This window comes from Lissotriton vulgaris, chromosome 6 (genome assembly GCF_964263255.1).
Source record: "Lissotriton vulgaris chromosome 6, aLisVul1.2, whole genome shotgun sequence".
Classification (NCBI taxonomy): Eukaryota; Metazoa; Chordata; class Amphibia; order Caudata; family Salamandridae; genus Lissotriton; species Lissotriton vulgaris.
In genome coordinates, this window is record NC_141694.1 from 395,987,490 (window position 1) to 396,010,752 (window position 23,263).

At 42.3% G+C, this 23,263-nt stretch overlaps 1 protein-coding gene across 1 annotated transcript in view; it reads right to left on the reverse strand.

The window, feature by feature from the left end:
- The window catches only part of CSMD1 (CUB and Sushi multiple domains 1), a 3,932,590-nt gene that overhangs the window by 282,937 nt on the left and 3,626,390 nt on the right, over nt 1-23,263 (reverse strand). The window contains exon 56 of the mRNA XM_086925641.1: nt 2,550-2,723. Within this exon, the coding sequence (XP_086781767.1) occupies nt 2,550-2,723 (174 nt within the window). The remainder of the gene's footprint in view (nt 1-2,549; nt 2,724-23,263) is intronic.

Consider the following 23,263-nt stretch of genomic DNA (forward strand, 5'->3'; position numbering starts at 1 on the left):
CATAAATACTACGAACGTGGCAATGCGAAATTCTGCTCCTGAATTGTTTATTATTTACCTTTTTATACAGCATGGCTAAGACCCAAAATGGGGCACAAGACTTAACCCCTAATTAGTCCATGTAGTCCACCCCTACTTCAAACGGCCTGCTTGAGGGGGGTGGGGCACAAAGCCAAGGTGGATGCACTGTGCACAGCAGGGGCCCTTTTACAGTGGATGAGACCAGGACCTGTGGCGCATCTTTGCTGTCTTCCACAATCTAAATGTGAACCTCTGGTGTGGATTTATTTTTTTACACACCCCGCAGGATAGAAAAAAAATGTATGTGCGTTTACTTCATGTGCACTTAATGTGACTAGGTCATGCAGCACAGACATCCAGAGGTATACTCATTTGGCGCCAGAGTCATGCAGCTGACTGAGTATTACCGAATACCGATGGAGAAGAAGTGACAGGAGAAATGAAGGAGGAGACTCTAACAGCACAATTCCGTCAACGAGCAGAAGAGAAAGAAGATCAAGGCTAATTATTTTCTCAACATACCGCAATGAATGGCAGGTCATTTGTCCGGGGAAATGAACCATGACGTGATCTCCTCGGCATTGACTCATCACTTGAGAAATATCACCAGCACTTTTATAAAAGTTTTAAAAAGTGATGAGTTAAAATTAAGAAGTTTAGGAAAATAGTTTTAAATAAGTTTATCAAAAAGGATTTCACAATCAGAACCTTCAATCAAACAAAGGCAAAAAACACCCACAAAAAACAAAGAAATGTGGCTGTCTGCAGTAGGTTGCCTATAGGACTTACCTGCAGTTTTGGCACTGCAGGTAAACACAGCAGCATAAGGCAATTTTTACTAGTAATTGCCTGCTTGTGCCATAGTTGGCACAGGGCCTGACCACAAGATAGGACATCAGTGCAGTGTCAAAGGCCACGTGCATTGGGGTTTAGCTGCAAGTGGCAGGCATTTTTATTCAGTTACCCCAGTTCTTTATTCCCCCGTTTTTACTTTTTTTTTTAAATAGTAATGTTAAGACACCACAGCTATTTTTGTTGTCCCCCAAAAATTCAAATCACAGAGAAAATAGGTCTATGAAAACAGAAAAGCGGCTCTTACTTTAACTAAAATAAATGGTTTTAAAATGAAAAAAATATATGTTTCTCTTCAATATGAGTGAAAGAAAGCCAGTGACCAATCTCTGCTGCTCATGGCCAGTTCCCGCGCTCAATTCTCGCCTCGGATCTTGAGCAGTTGGAGTTAACTGCATGCATGGCTTCTGACAAAGCTTTGTGCTCACCCCGCTGCATATGGTCCATGGCTAGGCAGAAAAGAGTTTGGCCATAAGGCTTGGTGTCTGGCAAAGTCCCATGCGCAAATCTCTCAGGGTAGCTACCTCTGCTGCCACACCGTTCACCATAGGCTCTGAAGCTCAACAAAATTATGTTTACTCCTTAACTAACACTTTGGAAATAAAGAACTTAGGGGCATATTACCAAGCAATAGCGATAATTATCGCTATTGCTTGGTTAGAGACAAAAATTTACCGCAGCGCTGCGGCGATTTTTACCGCAAATAAACCTTGGTATGCGGTAAAAATCGCCGCAAAGCATGAATATCGCTGAAAAGTCCGCGATATTCATGCATTAGCGAGCTAATGCTCTTAGCCATGTTATCCACCTCCCATTGGATAACATGGCTAAGGACTGCTCAGGGCAGGTGTTAGCTTTTGGAGATATTCCCGCTTAGCGCGAATATCTCCAAAAGTTGGTAATAGGAGATAGCGATGTTAGCGACTGTTTTCAGTCTCTAACATCTTGGCACGCCCACTTTGCATCTCATTAGTGATAAATATCACTGACATGCAAAGTGGGGCCCAAGATGGTCGCTATCTCCTACTAGCTGTCGCTAACTGGTGTTAGCGGCAGCTAGGTAATAGGGAGATAATTTTATCTCTGCTTTCTTGGCTTTTAAAGCCAAAAAAGCGGAGATAAACCCCCTCGATAATATGCCCCTTAGTCTGTGCTGGAGAGGTGGGTTATCTAAGGAAGAAGAGTGTGAATATGTTTTTTGCTTGTGTCATCCGCATTCTACCATAAGAAAATCCTCCTAAAAATATGTTTGTGATCTGAAGACAACGATTAAAGCGTCACATGTCTCTACAATTCATCACACCCTTCTACCCAAAGAGTATATGTCTGTGTAGGGACAAAATGACCATTTTTTTTAACAAGTCAATTTAAAAAGATTTACCAAAGATTGCCTTCAAACAATAAATATAGTGCATCAGACACACTGGAAACTAATAATCAATAGATTAAACTCAGCGCCATGTGACTGAAATTGAATAAAGTAATCATAAACTAATTGTATCGTGGGTACATACTGTGAATTACTAGTCACTCAGATGAATGCAATATTTAATTTATGCGTTAGCCCTTTCACTTACAAGAAAGCAGAGGATTTGAAAAAGTAATCTTTACAATGTGCATAAGAGTCAGATTTTACTTTTATACATGTCAACTCTTGTTTATCAAAAAATGTATACCTGAACAGTGAGGCATAGTGCCGCTCCAACGAGCATCATCTTGACAAACCCTTGTTGAATTTCCTACAAGAGTATGAGCAGCTGTGCAACCATAGCGAACAATGGCTCCATACGTAAACACGTCTCCTGTCAATACAGCATTAGCAGGGGCACCCGGATGGCCACAAGTAACGGCTGCAGAGAAAAGAATAGACATGTTTACAACTGGTGTACAATAGTCTAGGGAAACAAAGCAATAATAAGATATCGATTTTTGAAACAACTCGAATGGACAGATATAAATATAACAGTTTTCAAAATAAAATACGAAGTGTTATATTTTTCTCTATTTGACAGCCTCTCAAAGAAAAATACTGCACGGAAATAATGTTGGTAAAATTACTGATTTTCATAAACCAGCAAACTGATAATCTTTTTTTTATATACATATTACAATTTTTACTAAAAGTGAATTGAAGGTGTTTTGGTGAACAAGGCATTTCAAAAAAACATGTTTGATAGTTATCTTGAAAGGGATAGTAATGAAATCAGCCTTTGTTCCAGGATCCTTCTTAAGCATCAGAGGCAGCAGTACAGAACTTCAGAGAGTGCATTTATAGGATTTTGAAACGTGGTTTTTGATAGCCATATTGAACTAAGGAAATCTCTATTTTATTAAGGGGGCCTTCTGGTTTTGATACACTTGAAGCAAAAAGAACCTGAATTAGGGGTAATTGCAGTGATCATGTTAACTCGTGGATGCTGTGACGTTAACTGCGTCTGCGAAATGTAGGCCCAATTAAAAAAATTAACTTACTTTATTTAGGTGAGCCACAACATTTTTGAGAATTTTTTCTGGGGGTTGAAAGAGGGATCAAGCATGGCCAAGAAAAAGCTAGTGGCTGAATGTTAAGAGAAATCGATTGTTAAAAAGAGTATGTATATTTGTATGCATGTGATGTTTCTATAGCGCAAATAGATAGTACAGCAAATGCAATCTCTACAGGTTTCAAGCAAAGTAGCAAAGGAGTGCTAGCTATTTTCTAAGAACAAAAAAGAAATGTTACTGCATCAGCTTTAGAACAGGAGCTGGGAAAGGCTAGGCTATGATAATATGTATTGCATGCTAAAAGATGGATGTAGTAGTCATGTCACTGATGGGGTACACTTTATCACAATATCAGAGCTGGAGTAGCATAATTTTAGCTCAATCCTTTTACTTTTGGCGAAGCCATATATATATATATATATATATATATATATATATATATATATATATATATATATATATATATATATATATATATATATATATATATATATATATATATATATATATATATATATATATATCCTTTCACCAAACAGTCTTTAACCGGCGCGCTAGCAGAATAGCGGATGCAATTTCCGAGACCAGACCAAGCCCCGTGAAATCTTTGACCAGCAAACTTTGTAGAAATTGCACTCCTGAACACGAAGCTTTTCGCTTTAAAGCGTCTTTATTCCACAATTGAAACAGCCACCATCACCCACCAACGTTTCGAACAAAAAATGTTCTTTCTCACTGTATTGTGAGTCCTTCTTTACTTTCAGTATTTATAGGTTTAAATTAAAAGGCCAGAACAGTGCATTCTGGTCCCTGTATTTTTATAAAGACATCAGCCTCCTTATACACATTTTTTTCTTTTCAATTCGTTTCAAATAAAACTTTATCAAGTGTATAGAATGCATGTAACTTATCTTGCATTTACTTTTCGCAGATTACGGTACATTTATCATTATTGAAAAAAGCGATTGTTTATGCATTCATTGTCCTTTTCTGAGTTGGGTGTATTTGTTAAATTATGCAATTATTAAGACATTCGTTCTCGTCTATATACAGCATATTAGCAGTTGTTTGTTCGAAAAGTTGGTGGGTGATGGTGGCTGTTTCAATTATGGAATAAAGACGCTTTACAACAAAAAGCTTCGTGTTCAGGAGTGCAATTTCTACAAAGTTTGCTGGTCAAATATATATTTATATATATATATATATATATATATATATATATATATATATATATATATATATATATATATATATATATATATATATATATATTCACTGAAAAAACCATAGGTTATAGACCATATATAGTTAGGAATTTGCATTTACAAAACCTTATTTTACTCACACAAAACCATTGAAATTCCATATATAGTTAGTTGCACTAACTATATATCGCGCACCCGCAATCCACTGCTGATGATGTCACATATTACATCATTCATGACATGGTCAGTGACATCACTGATGACATCACTGATGACATCTCAAATGACATCACTGATGACATCTCAAATGACATCACTGATGACATCACTGATGACATCTCATTTGACATTACTGATCACATCACTGATGATATCATTCATGTGATAATACGATGAACCTCTTCAGACTCTAATATAACCTTAGATACAATCAGTGTAAACAGACACTCACAGACTGTCACTCATCCATGGAGTTACTCACACACCTAGTCAGTCAATCAAAGAATCAATCACACCTCCATTTCCTCAACTATACAGTTATACAAACTTTACTTATTCAAACATATACTAACACATATTAACTCTCTTATACAATCCCTGATACAAGTTCACAATGATCCATACAGCCACTCACACATTCACTGGCTCTTATGCACAGTTATTTATATATGTCAACTCTCACATGTACTGTGTTTTACATATGTACTTACTTTGACATGTAGCACTGAGATATCCATTCACTCACCAATACACTCATGCACACAGTCAACCGCCCATACAGCTGTTTCCACATGCACTTTTGAAACCATACATCTAGTGAATCAACTGCTCACACATCTATGCACAGAGTCATACACCTCCCAGCCACCCACACACACACTCAGTCTCCCATACAAATACTTGGGCAACCAATCAATAACCCATATAGTTACTCATATAGCTACTTATCAACACATGCAACAGTTTACAGAACAACAGACATAATGATGCACAAATTAAGACAGTTTAGTCACTAACCCATGCACTCAGTGAGACACATTTAATCACTCACTCATACAGTCAGTCATGCACCTACTAAATCCTTCATCCAGACACTTATACATCCACTCATTCTTCAATATGTAAGACATATTTTAACTTTACAGAAACATACAGTCACTGGATGTTGTCATCAGTGATGTCATCAGTGATGTCATTTGAGATGTCATCAGTGATGTCATCAGTGATGTCACTGACCATGTCATGAATGATGTAATATGTGACATCATCAGCAGTGGATTGCGGGTGCGCGATATATAGTTAGTGCAACTAACTATATATGGAATTTCAATGGTTTTGTGTGAGTAAAATAAGGTTTTGTAAATGCAAATTCCTAACTATATATGGTCTATAACCTATGGTTTTTTCAGTGAATTTTCAAGGTTTTGTAAATGCTAATTCCTAACTATATATGGTCTATAACCTATGGTTTTTTCAGTGAATTTTCAAGGTTTTGTAAATGCTAATTCCTAACTATATATGGTCTATAGCCTATGGTTTTTTCAGTGAATATATATATATACATACATATATAAACATATATCATCTGTATATCTATATAAATACAAACATAAATGCATGCATACATATACTTATATGCATTTTAGGGTTGTTAGGGCGTTTTCGTGTGTATTATGTTGCTTTTTTAGGGCTTTTGGGTCAATTAAGTAGGGTTCCCGGAGCCTAGGGCTGAGGGGCCGGTTCAGTTTCGTGCGTATTGGTGTTGGCAAGGTTTTGAGGGATTTTGGCGGTTTTTGGTCGAGATTTGGCCGTTTTATGGCTTTTTTTGTGTTTGCGGGGGGCGCGTATTCGGGTTGAAATTCGTCCCCGTTCCAGTGGATGGATTGGGCTGTTTTTTGGTGAGATGTTAGGGAATCGTTGGAACTAGTGTCCAGCCAAGTTTGAAGCGGATCGGAGCAGTGGAAGTGCTTTAAAGAGCAATTTTTGTGCGGAGTAGCGAATTGTCATGTTATTCAATGGGAGTTTTTGGTGCGCATGGAGAAGGTGAATTTGGGGTGTTCCAGTTGCGCTAGAGGGACGGGGCTTGGGTGAGCTGTAGGGAGAGTGGATCGGCAGGTGTGCCGAATTTTTGGGATTTGTTGGCCGAAGGGAAGGGTGTGCTTGGGCAAAGTCGATTTGGTGAAAACGGTGCGTTATTTACATGAAAGTTGAAAAAACACTAATAAAAGCAAAGCTAAAAAGCCACCTCATTACAAACAGAATGGCTTTAACTTAAACGAGGGCGAGATCTATTGCATTTTCAATGCTTGTTTACTTTGGTTCCATCAAGAAGGCATTCAGATGTGTCACACATTTGCCATAAATTCTGAATGTTAGCACTCTAGTTGCACATTAGATCACTGTAGTAAAGCTACTGCTCACCAGGGACGTCTGCTGCTGGTATTCAAAGTGCATGTTTCAGTCTGCATGTCAGAATTTTTTTAATGAAACAGAAGAGGATTTGAGAAGTCACTCAAAATGATCCCTAATTTTTCTTTCTGAAGCACTAATCATACTTTCTATGGCAAAATTAACCCCCTCATGTTGTTCCTTTTTAAATTGAGTGTTTTCAGACTTACCACTTCATTCCAATCAAGATGGCTTCTGGTGTGCCATACTTTTGTCATAAGTAAGACTGTTAGCGCTCTAGTTGTTCTTTAGAACACTCTGGGACATTCTGTCATTGGGCTATACTTGGGGTACATCTGGGTGATATTTGGGCTACATTTAGGCTCTTTTGTCTCTGGTGGCCATCTTGCGAGACTATGTCAGAATTTTTTAATGAAATTGAAGAGGGTTTGAGAAGTCACTCAAAATGTGCCCTAATTTTTCTTTCTGCAGCACTAATCATAATTCATATGGCAAAATATACCCCCTCATTTTGTTCCTTTTTAAATTAAATGTTTTAAGAGTTACCACTTTATTCCAATCAAGATGGCTTCAGGTGTGCCATACCTTTGTAATAAGTAGGACTGTTAGCGCTCTAGTTGTTCTTTAGAACACTCTGGGACATTCTGTCATTGGGCTATACTTGGGCTACATCTGGGTGATATTTGGGCTACATTTGGGCTCTTTTGTCTCTGGTGGCCATTTTGGGAGACTGCATGTCAGAATTTTTTAATGAAATAGAAGAGGATTTGAAAAGTCACTCAAAATGTGCCCTAATTTTTCTTTCTGCAGCACTAATCATACTTTCAATGGCAAAATATACCCCCTCATGTTGTTTCTTTTTAAATTAAATGTTTTAAGAGTTACCACTTTATTCCAATCAAGATGGCTTCAGGTGTGCCATACCTTTGTAATAAGTAGGACTGTTAGCGCTCTAGTTGTTCTTTAGAACACTCTAGGAGGCTGCAGTAGAACACAAAGGAATCAACTGACAGTCTCTGTCCTTGTTGGATGTACATGTTTTACTGAGAATGTCAGACTTCATTTTCACATGACTGAGAAAGATAATGTGAATTTACAGAAAATATGCTTTCAGTTTAGCTTATAGATCCCCTTCCAAACCACTGTGGGAAAATCATGAGATATTAGTTTTCTTTCAAACAATATTCATGATATCACAGCAGAAGGTTTTTTCACATGGTAAAATCACCTTAGAACCCACCACAATTCCTAAAACGAGTATGGTACCATCAACAAATGATTTATAATGTAACTAAAGTCCTAAAACCCTCTATTAACTACAATGCTTTTTAATGAGGTGCTATCATGTATATTGGTCCCAAGATGGCTGCCAACACTTCTTGGATGAAGTGCTGACAGCCAATCAGATCAGATGTGTGGTTAGGCTCCGCCCAGATATATATATTTTTTTGAACCTAAATTACTCAAAATCCACTGGAGCACATATATTGAGACCTAGCAAAGGCACATCAGGCTAACAGTCCCTACAATTTTGCCAAGTTTCGTGCAAATCCATTCAGCCGTTCGAGCTAAAAGTGAGGCCAACCGCCCTATGAATATTAACATGGGAAAAATGTGTTTTGGGACCCCCCTTTTTTCTCGGCCCCCCCTTGATGAAACCCCCCCAAATTGTCAGGGGCTGCTCAGAAACAAAATGTTCCATTTTCCTGAAAATTTCAGCCAATTCCGTCCACAAACGCCAAAGTTATTAGACATAGAATTTTCAAAAATCCCATAGAGAAAAAATCCTAACTATATATACCTACTGGCGACCGCCAGTAGGTAATATATATATATATATGTATATCTACCTTTATCCTTATGTACATGTGTGAACACAATAATAATAATAATAATGAGATACGGTGCAACAAAGGTATAGAAAGTGCATTTATTGTGTGTTTTTGACCTTTATGTGTGTGCATATTAACCTTTTTTCCTTTCAGAAACATCTGGATTGCTGAGATTAATCTTCTATAGATTAAGAGTGTAAGGTAGTGCGCTCTAATGCAATCAATGCAGTGCACAGGAATCATATGTGTGTTCAATGCTCTGTTTATGAATTGTGACCAGTTTTTGTTTTTAATAATACATGTCATAATTTATTGTTCCGCATATGAGTACAGTATACAATAGCTTAATTTTCCTTGTTAAAGATTTACTTATTGGATTATATGTAGCTTGCAGAATTAATATGCGCTTAGGAAAACTGTTAAATTAACATGATTGTGGGCTTTGAGCTCACATTCAAGACATTTAGGGCTAGATGTAGGTAGTTTTAATTTACAGATTCGAAAATACTGATTTTTACCGATTCAGTATTTTCGAATCGGTAAATGCAATGTAGGTAATTAATCGGTAAAAAATACCGAATCGTTAAGATTCGGTATTTACCAAATCGGTAATTACCGATTCGGTATTTGCAATTCATTCCTATGGGCCTGGAGGCCCATAGGAATGAATGTCAATTACCGAATCGGTAATTACCGATTCGGTAGAATTGGGAAAAAGTCAAGGGTGGCAGGGTTTCACTTTGACACCCTGTTGCACTCCTGATTAGTGCTGGTGTGCACATGTGGCATACATACATACCCTAAGGGCATGTATGTCTGTCACATGGGACAGGCGTAAATGCACATTTATGCATTTACATAGGAATTCCTTATTTACCACCAACTAATAGTTGGTGGTAAATAACGAATTCTTAAATCCCGGAAGCATTGTTTACAGTGCTTCCTACATCTTATTTACCGATTCGGTAAATACTGAATCGGTAAATGATGATTCGGTAAATACCGAATCTTTAAATACCTATTCGTTATATACCGAATCGGTAAAAAAGCCTCCTACATAGCAAAATGCTTGACCTCTCTTGACATCTCTGATTGTGTGGCTTCATGCTATGCATGAATCCTTACCTACAGAACTTCTACAAAGGTTCTGACAATGACAACTTTCTTGCTTCAATAGGTTTTCCCTATGCTTAGTTTAGTGTAGGGTTTAGAAGATGTTGCAAATGTTTCCATATATGGGCAGAAGGATCAAAACCATTCATCTAATCCTTATCTTGTAATGCAGCCACAGAACTTCTTATATGATCTTTGCTGTTAAGGACCAATATAGTACAACACTTTGGTCTTGCTTTGGTAATCTTGCATTTCTATACTATGTTCTTGAGATTGTTATATATCAGTCTGTCTGTGAGTTTGTAATGAAACTTTAACTTTCAATTTATTGACTCAGACTTTTATTGTCTGGTCTTAATGATCACACAGCATCTTAAGGTTTAAATTGTTGTTACCCCTTTTCCTGTCAGACTACTATCAAGGTCTACTGACCAGTGTTAATTTGAAATAAATGGCCAATATGTTCCTCAGTACCAAAAGACAGGAAGAAGATGAAATGGAATAGGATTATAGGGAAAGAATTCTGAGATGGAATGGTTGATGCTGCAGTAGAAGATAAATTGAGGCTGATCTCCATTTTGCTTCAGTAAATCATCCATATCCTGACCAATATGCTGGAACCTAATGGGATTCAGGCAAGTTTACAGGGGTGCCCTGACATCACAATATATTAAAGAAAATGTCCACTATAGACTCTGGTATTTAGTGAGAGATTGCAGAGAAAAGTGGGGTGAAGGGAGAACGGTAGTGTCAAAGGCACTCTGCTGGCCACACCCCCTCCACCCACCTTAGTAATGTTTAATTCACAGACTCATACTTCCAGAATTGAAACATTTTCAATTTAGATTTGTGAGCAGCTGAGGTAGGTTCAAAGCTGACATTGTGTGTCAGCCACAACATGCATTATAAATAATAGTTGACAGAGTATCACTATAAAATCTTTTAACAAATCTTACAATGAGCCACATTAGTAACTCCTTTATTTTGGATCATATGAGACAGCAATTTTAAGTTTTAAAAAATATATATATTTTTTGAATTTTCAAACATATAACAACCATAATTATTTGTCCAGCAAAAGTCGTATTTAGTACATTACAAAATTACATGACACGACAAAACACTACTCATTCTTTTCTGTTCGACTGCTTGTCTAATTTTGGATATTGAACCAATTCATGCCCCTCCGCTCAACAGTTTTTTTTAACAACAAATTTTATTGGGTTATTCTTTGAGAGGAGGAACAACAGCCCCACAAAGATCTGTAGGAGACAAAAGGATGATGTTCGCACAAATAACCACATTTTTACCATTAATCAACACCTGCTAAACTTGCAGGTGAAACAATAAAAACAATATGCAGTCAGTTCTCGATCTCCATACTAGTACACATGGCAAAGCGGCATCAATATTCACATACCAATGGGGCTGCATTACCCAGTAGAGGTGAAGTAGAGAGTAGTGAGTAACAAAGATCAAGGGGCGCCACTTAGTTGTCCGTATCCGCCAGAGGGGGAAGTTTGATTCCTTGATGTGTCGCCCATCGGGTCCAGATCTTCCAGTGATTTGCAGGGCAGCCCGGGGCAAGGAAAACAGCTATCTCTGCCCCCATACATCTGTCTAAGTTGGTCTTCCATTTACCTAAGTTCGGGGGAGATGTTGCCTTCCATAGTTACGCTTTGTCCCTCTTGGCGATGGTAAGAGCTTTAAACAATAAGGGCTGCTTGTACCGATTTCCCCCAATGTCGTCAGTGCTATGTAAGAGGAAGAGTCGCGGGTCAAGCGGGAGCTCCCACGACAGCACCTCATTCAGGCAGGACCGAATCCTGTGCCAAAAGGGTTGCAACTCCATGCAGCTCCATACCATGTGTAGAAATGTCCCCTCCTCCCGGTCACACCTCAGACATGCAGGGGACTGAATAACTCCCATTCGCCAGAGTCGAGTCCGGGTATAATTCACCCAGTGGAGGTATTTGAACTGTATCAGGTGATAGTGTGTGGCACTGGAGACCGCCGAACCCCTTGGGCTGGCGATGGCTTCCACCCAGTCGTCAATAGTCAGGTCTGGAATGTCAGCCTGCCACGCAAGTCGTGTCTTTTCGAGGGTAGTTGGTGTGTGGGTAGTCAGAGTCTGATATATTTGCCTGATCTTTTGGAGGCCAAGATCACCCATCAGCAGGTGGCTCTCCAGGGTGTGAAATTCAGGGAGTGTCTCCAGTGTGCGAATCAGGGGGGTGAGTGCATGTCGAAGTTGATGAAATTTGTAAAATTGGGTCCTATGGAGGTCGAAGTCGGTCTGTAGTTGTTGAAAGGTTTTCAATGTGGTGCCCCTTAAAACATCCAGAGGCTCGAGATCCCCACAAGGTCCCACCCCCAGAACCCCTTCAGGGCGGCCACTGAACGGCAGTATGTACCCTGTCATGGGGGAGTTTTCTGGGTAAGTTTCCCATTCAGGCCATCTGTCGGATTTTAGCCCGCCAAAGCTGTATCACAACTCTACCAGCCGGTGGCATGCACTCCAGGAGTGCGGTACTGTATAATAAATGAAGGAGGGGAACCCGCTCCATCGCCGCAAGCTCTATTGAATATGCTGGATCCGTGAGGGAGTTATACCACCATTCATTCAGCACAAGGATGTGAGAAGCTATATAATTTAAAAAATGTCTGCTGCTGCAATCCCTCCACAGTATGTAGATTGCGCACAGGTGCGGAGAGCAACTCTGACTGAACTGCCATTCCAGAGGAATTTATTTTTGTATGGTAGCAACTTGTGCAAGCCAGGAGCATGGGATAGGGTATGAAAAGTTTGGAGGCAATATAAGATCCGGGGCAATGACACCATTTTAAAAATGGCTGAGCAACCACATAGGGAGAGGGGGAAAGAAGATCAAATGCTGTTTCGCCATTGAGGCTTGTTAACAGTGGGGTGATATTTTGCGCCCAGGAGACTTTGGGGCAAGGGGACACAAAAATGCAGAGATATTTGAAACCATCAGTGGCCTGGGAGAATTGTGAGGCCCATGCATCGCGACCCTGGTGTCCACACACTTGGAATAGTATAGATTTGGTGGGATTTTTGTGTAAGCCTGTAGTTCCTCTGAACACCCTGAGGATTTCTAATATGCAGGGCCCAAAATGCCAGGGATCCTTTATGAAAAAGAGGACATCGTCCGCGTATAACGCAATGCGGTCAGATCTCGACCGTGACCAGTCAAAACCCGGGAGTACCGGCTCACTTCTGACCCACGCCGCTAAGGGCTCAATTTCAAGGGCAAGCAATAATGGGGACAGGGGGCAGCCATGTCGGGTACCTCTTTGAATGGGGAAGGAGCGAGAGCGATGCCCCGCAATACGTACAGACGCTGTCTGGTCAGTGTATAACAGGCGTATATATGCCAGGAAGCGCAATTGAAAAAAATACACCCAGCTCAGTGAGTCGAACACTTTGTCAATATCGATGAGGAGCATGGCGGCCAGCCGACCAAGCGCTGGGCCGCTGCCATTGCATTATGTACTCTAGGGATATTGTGGTGAGTGGCTCTTTGCGGCATGAAACTCAACTGGTCGCGGTGTATCAGATCTGCGACACATGCAAGCAGGCGATCAGCCAGGACTTTCCCCAACAATTTGGATTCAAAGTTTATAAGAGAGATAGAACGGTACGAGAAGGGGTAATCTGGCGGGCCGACGGGCTTGAAAATACCACCATTTCTGCGTGTTGCCAATCCCTGGGCAGAAAGGCAAGATCTCTGGCCTCCTGGATGGTCGGCAACAAATGGGACCCCAAGAGGTGTATGTTCGGCCATAGGAATTCCAAAGGGAATCCATAAAGGCCCACTAGCTCTCAAGTCACTCTGGCCCCCCTCACTAGGGCCACCTCCCTCCCCCAAAGAAAAAATTAAGAGCCTCGGCATATGGCTCGATAAATCTCTCAACCTGAATGCCCAAGCCACCAAACTATCGGCAACCTGCTTTGGCCTACTCAGGCTAATACGGAAGATCCTTTCCTTACTGCCCTTCGAAGCTAGGAAAATAATGGTACACGGTCTCGTCCTTTCCACACTAGACTTTGGAAATGCCCTGTACCTGGGTGCCCCTCAATTTACTCTTGACACTCTCCAGATTGGGCAGAACTCCGCGGCACAGACTCTTCTCCAAATTCCCCGGAGCCTCTCAATAAAGTCCGGTCTGAGGACCCTCCACTGGCTGCCAGTGAGACAAAGAATTGAGTTCAAGAATCTCTGTATTTCCCATCAGGCCTACTGGAAAACTGGCCCGTCCATAAATCACTCTTTGATCACTCCACACAATCCTGCAAGACACCTCAGATCATCATCCTCCTCTTTGGTGACAGTCCCCAGGATAAAAAAATCCAGATGTGGAGGCCGGTCCTTTTCTTATAATGCCTCAAAACTCTGGAACTCACTTCCCCTCAACCTGCGCTCAGAACCGAACCTGCTTTGTTTTCGCAAGCAGCTAAAAACTCTACTTTTCTCACTCTGATTAACTCCCTTCTTTCCTTCAGCACGCCTCAATCTGTAGCGCTAGGACGCCTTAGGGTATCTACCGCGCTTTATAAATTCTCTTTTCATTTCATTTCATGCCCAGGGTGGAGCATGCTGAGGGGACCAGTCAGTTCATCTACTGTATTTGGGGCCTCTATTTGCTCACAGAGATGATCAGGGAGTCGCTGAGTCAGAATGTCAGCGAGAAACTCCGCTATGAGTTCGGACGCGATCTGGTCTTTCGTGCATAGAGAGTTGTGAAGTGTCTCGCAAAGTCCCGCGCAACATCCTCCGGTGACGTGTACAAGGACCCATCAATGCCGCGAATGGTGGGTACGATCGCCGGGGAAGTATCTGCTTGGCAGAGCCGATGGAGCATCCTGCTGGATTTGTCGCCCCATTGATACACCCGATGATCTGACGCCTCCCAGATCTCCTTGGCCTCACCCATGAGATATTGCTGTAGTTCCTGTTGCACCTGCATCAGGTTTCACCGTATAGAAGGGCTAGGGTCCAAGTTAAGCTGCAAAGCCAATATTGTCTGGTTTAACTCTAAAGCCAATAGTTGTTCGTGCCTTGCATGTTTTTCTTTTCTGCGATAACTAATTTCAGTACCCCGGATCGTTGGCTTTAGGGCCTCCCATAAGGTACACCGGGAAAGGGCAGAGGGACCATTGTCATCCAGGTAGATATTGATCGCTGTGTGAAGCATGTCTTGATAAGCAGGGCACCTCAGATGCCAGAGAGACATGCGCCACAGAAGGGGGGTTTGCGGGAGCATGTGTGGAACTGCATGGTGACTGGAGATTGGTAGGAGAGCCCACGGGGCAGATGCCCCACTTGTGAAAATATGTGAAGAAACATCTGAGGGACAAAGAAATAGTCTAAACAGGACTGTGACCCAGGTACTGTGAAAAAATATGTGTAGCTATGTTCTGCGGGGTGATATTCTTGCCAGATATCAGCCCAACCCAGGTTGGAGACCAGTGTATGCAATTTTGTGGGGCCCGGTAGGAGTGGGTTATCGGTCCAGTGACCCCATCGTGTTGTTCCAGTCACCCCCTAGCAGGATCATGCCCTCAGGTACATCCCCCCAGATTCCCTAGATCTTATCAATAAAGGCTGTCCCTAGTGGGGGAGGGGTTTAAATACTGCCTATGTTTACCCAGACAACATACCTGTGACAAAGAGAAATCGATCTCCAGGATCAGCATTGTGTATTATGCGCCGAAACTGGGCCCTGCGATGTATTAGAAAAACGACCCCTCTGGATCCCCTGGTGAACCCTGCATGAAGTACATGATAAAAGCAGAAGTGGGACTCATGTTGAAAACTGTCCTTATGAGTCCTGGCATGGCATAAAAATTGCATCTCTGTCGGCATAGTTCAGGATCTTGGAGATGACCGGCCTGGGAGCCGCATCGGGGGAGGTTTTTGTGTCAGGGACCTATGAGCACACTCCACCACAAAGGCCGAGGACTGGAGATCTTTCGCCATGAGATCCGTGAGCCACCGAGTGATAAAGCCAGTCATCGAAACACCCTCACAGCCTTCCGGCAGGCCCACAACTCGTGGGTTACTTCATCTCGCTCGGCTCTCTGCATCCTCCACCCTGGAAGTCAACTCCTGTGACACCACTGTGAGTTTGTTTTTATCTTTTTTTGGAGGATGGAAACAATATCGTCCACGGTCGAGCCCCTTGTTTCCACATCAGTGATGCGATCGACAGTCTTGCAAAGGTCTTCGCACTGGAATGAGACCTCGGACCCCACTGCTCCGATCTTGGTGTCCAACATGTCCCTTGCTTTGTTGATCGCTGCCAGGAGGGCTGCGTTATCAGGTGCTGAACTTGTCCCTTCGCTGCCCATGGAGCCTCCAGTGGGCGTAGAGAATTGGTTGAGGGTGCCCTGCTTGGGTCCTGCCTCACCAGGCTTAGCCTTGCCCATCGTGGAGGGAGACTAAAGTTGCTGTAGCTGCACCAAGGCCAGCCAGCAAGAAGATCCAGTCACTAGCGACCTCCAGGGGCTTCAGTCAGGCTTACACACCTGCTTAGAGCCTCCCCAGGTGTAGGAGGATGGGGGGAGCGCCAACATAGTTGTAAGGCAGCAGGTTGTTATGTGGGCCAATCGCTCACCACCCGGGGCCATGAGCCAGCCCGAGCATCCCCCGATCCGCCTCCGATGCAGGCCTGTCACTCCAGGGCTCAGCCGCAGTCCCCTGGCCACACCTGGCCAGTCCAGGAACTCAGGATTAAGCAACGACTGGGTCGGGATGGCCCCCACAGCCCCGCAGCATGGGGAAATCAGGTGTTCAGCACTACCGCCACCCAAGGGGGCATGCCACGCCCTCAGGCAAGCGCGCAGAGAAGATGGCGGAGCCCTGGGTGAGGAGGAGGGGCAGCCACTCCTCTTGCCGAGTCAAGGCTTGCTCCGCTAGTCTACACCCTGGGCTCCAGACGTCTGGGAGCACACCACTCCTCCGCTGCTCTCGTCCCCAGTCGGGACCTGATCTCGAGCAACGCCGTGTCACCCCATGCAGCGACTGGAGCACCGGGAGGAGGATCCTGCCTGTGCCTCGCTGGTGCGTTCTTGCCAGGGAAACTGGTGTCGCAGCTCGGCCACCTCGAGCGTCGGGTGATCTCTGCATGCCACACGGATGTAGGACCTGCAACTGCGATATTTGACTCCTCTGGGAAGGATTAAGGTAGGATTATGAATGGATTATGGTGTGGACACACGGAGCTCGATTAGGCTGCGTCCTCCATGATGGCTCACCAAGCCACACCATGGTCGACAGTTGTAAGTATTTTCAAACTGAATAGTTTAGGAAAAGCAAAAGATTTGTAACCAGGCATAGGGCAATATTGTTGGCATTTAGATGATGATTGTGTATCTCAATGTGGTTCACAGTATTTGTGACCAAATGTATCTAATAGACACTATGAACATATTAAATTGTGAGTGGAAACACAGAATTGCATTTCACTCTATTTTCTTGGATTGTGTGTAAGTTGTGATAAGCACACCAAGGAAAAATTAAATGGCTCTACGTGAACTATGAGAGTAAAATACTATCTTTACCTGGAAAGTAGTTTTACAATCACTTTGGGCAGCTCAGATGTTCTTTTTTTTAAAATGTGAATAAACCAAAGTTTAACCCCTCTTTATTTTAATTAATATTTTAGTATCCAAAACACATTTAACAATTATTACTTACAGTAGCCACTGTGAGGACACATTTCTTAATTGGAAAAAAGGCTAATGAAAACCTAATACATATGCTAAAAAGGTTCCATTGGATCCTCCTGCACTACGAAGGCCTAGAGTATAGGGAAATGAGTTGAAACTACACCAAGATATGAGAAACCATCGTACTATGGGCACCTGAAATAGACCACAGGGACCAAACTCTTCAGGTGATTTCACTACACTCAATGAGTGGCAAGCTGTGACTGAGCTAACTACAATTAACATTGTTTATAGTTTATGACTGCTATCTTCTTTTGTGATAACAAATTAAGTACCACCCACTAAATGTCTCTGGACCATTCTATAATGTTTCTATAATCACTAACAAATTGTGATAAATGGACCATAAAAGAAATTGCTAGAGTTCGCAAATGTGTCCGTGCTATGTCCCATCTCTACTAGCAGCCATCTTTGGAAGCTGTTAAATATGTTAATAAGCATTTCTAGAACTTTAAGAGGCAAAACTTCTATTTTATTATAAAATCCATTAAAATGCTAAAGTTAAAGCATGCCAAATGCTAGCTATAGAAAGAATAAATCTTCCCCATTCAGAAAATTTGAGGAGTTAAAAATTAGGAAATCTGATTCTTCAATGAACTGAAAGACACACTTAAGCTCAAATCATTCAAGAGCATTTCTTTCTGTTCTTACAAGTACCTCTACTTAATTTAAGTTAATTTGTTAAGAAACAACATCCAATGGGAAAGTGGCCTAAAATTGAGCTGCATCTTCCCTGAGTCAATAAAGAATACTTTCTGGCATGTTTGCTTATCTGGATCCAGACCTTCAAGGAAACTAATTGTATTCAGAAAACTTATGAAACATTTCTAACATTAGGAATGTGTACAGCGAGAGACAAATTAGACTACTTTACTTAGATTAGCAATGTAGCTAGAGTTTCTATCCCCAACTTCAGAGCAACCACTCAAAAAATGTTTTATGTTACGCCATTTGCATAAGTCTACAAGTGGTGCCTTCCTACCCAAATGTAAACTTGGTTCAATTATTTAAATTGTTCAAATTATTTTAGCCCCGCAAAACACTATTAAATGTGTAATTGACATAGAAACAGTGCTTAATTTGTACCAGTGGTTTCCAGTGCTAGGCACCAGCAATTAATTGTCAACATCGGTGCATGTGACAGTCTGCCACAAAGTGGTGCCGTCTGGGTAATTTAGAGATGCCCACAACAACACTCAATTACTAATTTAATATATACTAAAAAATACCATTACCTGCCACTCAAGCCATTCTTAGGGATTTAGGGGCCTGGAATAGTCTGAATTGTCACACTTGTAGAAATGTGATGGTTGGTTGTGTTGTTACTATCATTGGTAGCATGGCAGGGGCAATGTGTAGAGCAAGCTTCTATGGCCTCCAGATGATAGCCCTGACACATATTTTTTTTTTACAAATTAGGGGCTGCATTGAAATATTACTTTTGGGTTACTAAACTCCCCATCAAGAGTTTAAGGGCAAGGTTAAAACAGCAACAAACCTTTTTTTGTTATTTAAGGTATCACAAACACTGTATTAAACCATTGCATGCTGATGACGGCTCCCAGCCGTCATGCACTACAGTGCGCGTATGCTGATGACGTCTGGGGACCGTCATGACCGAACCCGCAATCGGAAAGTGCCGCACAGGTGCCGAATCGCGGCAGCATGCAAGGGGTTAAACACGTTTACTTTTAAAGTATTTATTACTAAAGGGACAATCTGTTTCTCACTACATCTAAAACAACTTTACAGAAAATTGTAAAAACAGCAACAACACATTAAAAACACTGATAATAATATAAACATTTCCTGCATTATTAAATTGTAATTTTGAATATTTTCCTAAACCTAACACCCTAATGCCTACCTCTATGTGTTATACTATGAGGGCATGAAAGGCAGAGTAATTTCAATCTAGAGTTTCTTAGGGAGAAGAGATACACTGCATACCATGTTGACAGCAAAGTCTATCTTTATCAGTGGAGGCGTGAAGACAGTGTTCTCTGTGAAAATCAAACAGCCACTACGCTAGCAGTCAGTCAGTCTTCCTCTGGGACTTCGATGTATTAGTATATTCTTGAGGCAAGATGTATCATCTGCGATGTGTGAAGTGTGCCGGCAGCAGGTGTGATCACCTCTGGTAGAATCATGGGAGAAAACGTTTGTGATGGACCTCTACTGACAAGTGGTCAAATGGCAGTCCTTATATTCTAAATCTTATCAGAGATTTGAATTTCTGACATAAGATTGGGAATTTCATGTATAGATTATGTGCATCAAGGTATACATCCTAAGCATTTCATTATACGCATATTAGACAAAAGAACATCAATTCAGACTATATACTTCTGGTTAGATGTATGTATGTGTTCTTATTTATATTAAACTTGACATGATGAGGAATAGACATTTGACCCAGACAAATGTTCCAGTAAATTTTGTAGCTATGTCATCAATTGTAAATCTTGGCACTATCACAGTGCGTAGAAAGATATGGTCTGGTGACATCTGAGTTAAAAGGCAGACTTGACAATGATTCTGCATAAATCAGGAAATATGGCAGCTTCCATTGCCTAAGTTAAGAAAGATGGTGACCTCTGTGAACGAAGACGGAGTCGCGAACCACAAGAGATGGAGCTGTGCCTAAGGGACTTGATTCCCTTAAGAAACGTTACTAGTAGACACAACCTACTCAAATAGTGTATTTTTTAAATGTACTTTAGACTTTCATGTTTCTTCCCATTTTAATTTTTTTTATACAGCAGTACAAGTCCATTTTGGACAGCCAAATAGTGCAAGCAGATAAAATAGAAGGATTGCCTGTATCATTATTTCTTGTGGTCATCTTCATGTTTAGTTGTGCTTACATCATGCTTTTTGACTCGAGTTATGAGTTGTGCTTTGCTTACTAACACAGAGCAATCACACAACAATTTTTAATCTAGAATGTCCACAAAGAAATAGATTTTCTCAGCTTCATGATGTCACATGCCAAAGTGACGTTAATTGTAGACACTTTTCTACGTAGTAGAAGTTGAAGAAGAACTGTAATAGTTTGATTTGTGACATACACCATCTCACTAAAATAAACACTGTAGAAAGGTAAAAATTCGCAGGGCAAAAATGAAGCTAGATTTTATGACTCAACTGTCTTGCAACCAACTTAATTAAGACTGTAAAGAGTGAACTTGTTGCCGATCAAGCAGATTAATGTTTTACACTACAAGAAATGTGTATTAAGGCGGGTGTTTACAACTCCCTTCACTACAAACTTCCAACTCATGCCTTTTATGGACCCAATTTGTGACATAGAGGAATACTTCTTAAAATTGTAAAATGGTAATTCTTGCATGATAGAGTAATAACGTTGCCTAGGTGGCCTTTAGAAGTGCTGAAATAAACACTAACACTTTTGGAGCAAAATCTGATTGTATTTTTTTATGTCAAAGGTAAAATTAGGTATTTGCACACATTGCCACCAGTACCAGCAATTGATTCACTTCATAGAACGTGTTGTAAAGGGGAGCTTTTAAGTCAGTACTTACATGCTAAATGTACATATTCATTGTAAGAAATTGAGTTATTGAGTTATTGGTTGGGAGGGGTGAAAGCCCTACTCTACTAATGGACTTTGTCCCTGTGAACCACAAACGTCGCTAAATAAACATGTGCTTGACCCTCTGGTAGCATGCCACAAAAGCTTTGAGGCAGAACTTACAGCCAATTTGTAAAGCATTTGTTAGAAATGGCGATTTCCGGTTGGCTAAGGCTTGTGCCAAAGCCAGGCAGAACCCACCACTGTAGTCCGGGCAAGGGATTCACACGCCAAGATAACCCCTGCTCAACCCCTTGGTAGCTTGGCACGAGCAGACAGGCTTATCCCGGAGGCAATGTGTAAAGCGTTTACGCATGTACCCAGCAACAACACCCAAGGCCCACCACAAAGGAAACTCCACACAAGGTTATATATAAAAATAGCCTTTGTATTATACCAAACACATTAGATGATAAACACACACTTTACAATGTGCCATAAGCAAGGGCAGAATTTACAGGGGATTATGTACATGGGACAGGGCCACATGGACCACTGTCAGGAATAAGCACGTGGTAGAACTAGCACTTAGCATATAGAACATATAATAACTGTAACACCAAATAACAAATGTAGCACACAACCAGTAACGACTGGTAAAAGGTTAGTACCACCTACGCAACCCTAAACACCTTAGGCCATATTACGCAGGCAACCACAGCCTCACTAGCATCACTCTTCTAGGGCAACCAACCTCCTAGGTATAAAAACACATTTCTAGACATATGGGCCAAAGCATTGCATAAACCACGTAAGGCAGGTAAAACATTTGCGCCAAAGCATTATAACACCGCCCCCAGGCCAACCTGGCAACTCGGGGGCTTAAACTCCCTCTGTCCAGTAAATTCAGGGCAGGCTGCGCAGGCAGCCAAAGGAGAACTGCTGCAGAGTTCCCAGCCTAAACGTAGCAGCTGCCCACTAAGTGCTGGGCAGCTGAATCACCAATGGGCCAAAACACACGTGGGAGCCGCGTGGGCCCAAAACACACAATGGGGCGAGAACCAGCGTAGGAGCCTCCTGGGCTTGGGATAACCAAAATGCCCCCTGAGCCTCGTGGGCTCTAGATACAAATGGCACCTATGGCGGAGTCCCTTTCAGGGGACTCGAAACATACAAATGCCCCCGGAGCCCTCGTGGCTCTAGATACAGACGGCCCCTTTCGTCGGAGTACCTCTCGGGAGACTCGGAATATACAAAAATGCCCCTGGAGGCCTCGTGGCTCAAAAGAAGATGGCCCCTTTCCTTGGAGTCCCTCGTGGACTCGAAACAAGCAAACTGCCCCACTCTTGGGACGGGCAATGACAATCTGCCCCAATATGCCCCCTCTCCCTCTCAGCACTAGGGAGACTCGTGGGAGCGGCCCACTACCAGTCGGGGCTGCTCGGGGCTCGGTGCGAAGAGCTCACATCTTTCAGCAACCACCTGCCCGGGTCTCCACTCACTGGGTCTTGGCTTGCGAGGAGAGCAGCACGGCGGGGGCAGGCACCAGCAATGTGCCTCGGGCCCCCTCCACCTTGTCTCCTTCGATGTCACCGTGCTCCCCTGTTTCGCCGGCACTTCTCTCCTCACACCGGAGCATGGGGTGGCCTCCCGTTGACTTCCGGTTCAGATTGCAGCACTTCCGGGTCGCCGCGGGCAGTTCGGCGGGCCTCCAGGCACTCGCAAAACGGCAATACATGCCGACCGAAGGATAGGCTCCGTTGGGAGGCGCACAAACCCGGCCAAATTGCGGGTCAAATGCAGGGTGGGCACCTATTTTAGAAATCAATGAACGTGGTGGCAAACATGGGGTAAGCTCCCGTTGTAATTAAATAGAAAGTCCCTGGCACACAATCAAATCGCAGGGTGGGCACCTGCGCAAATAAATCCCCCTAACTGGCAAGGGGCCAATCAAACAGTGCTCCTGGGCAAGTAAGAACAAAGCGCCTCCATGCACTTGGCAGGCCACAACAGTCCCCCAATAAAAGCAAAAGTCCTTCAGGAGGGGGCCAGGGGGGCA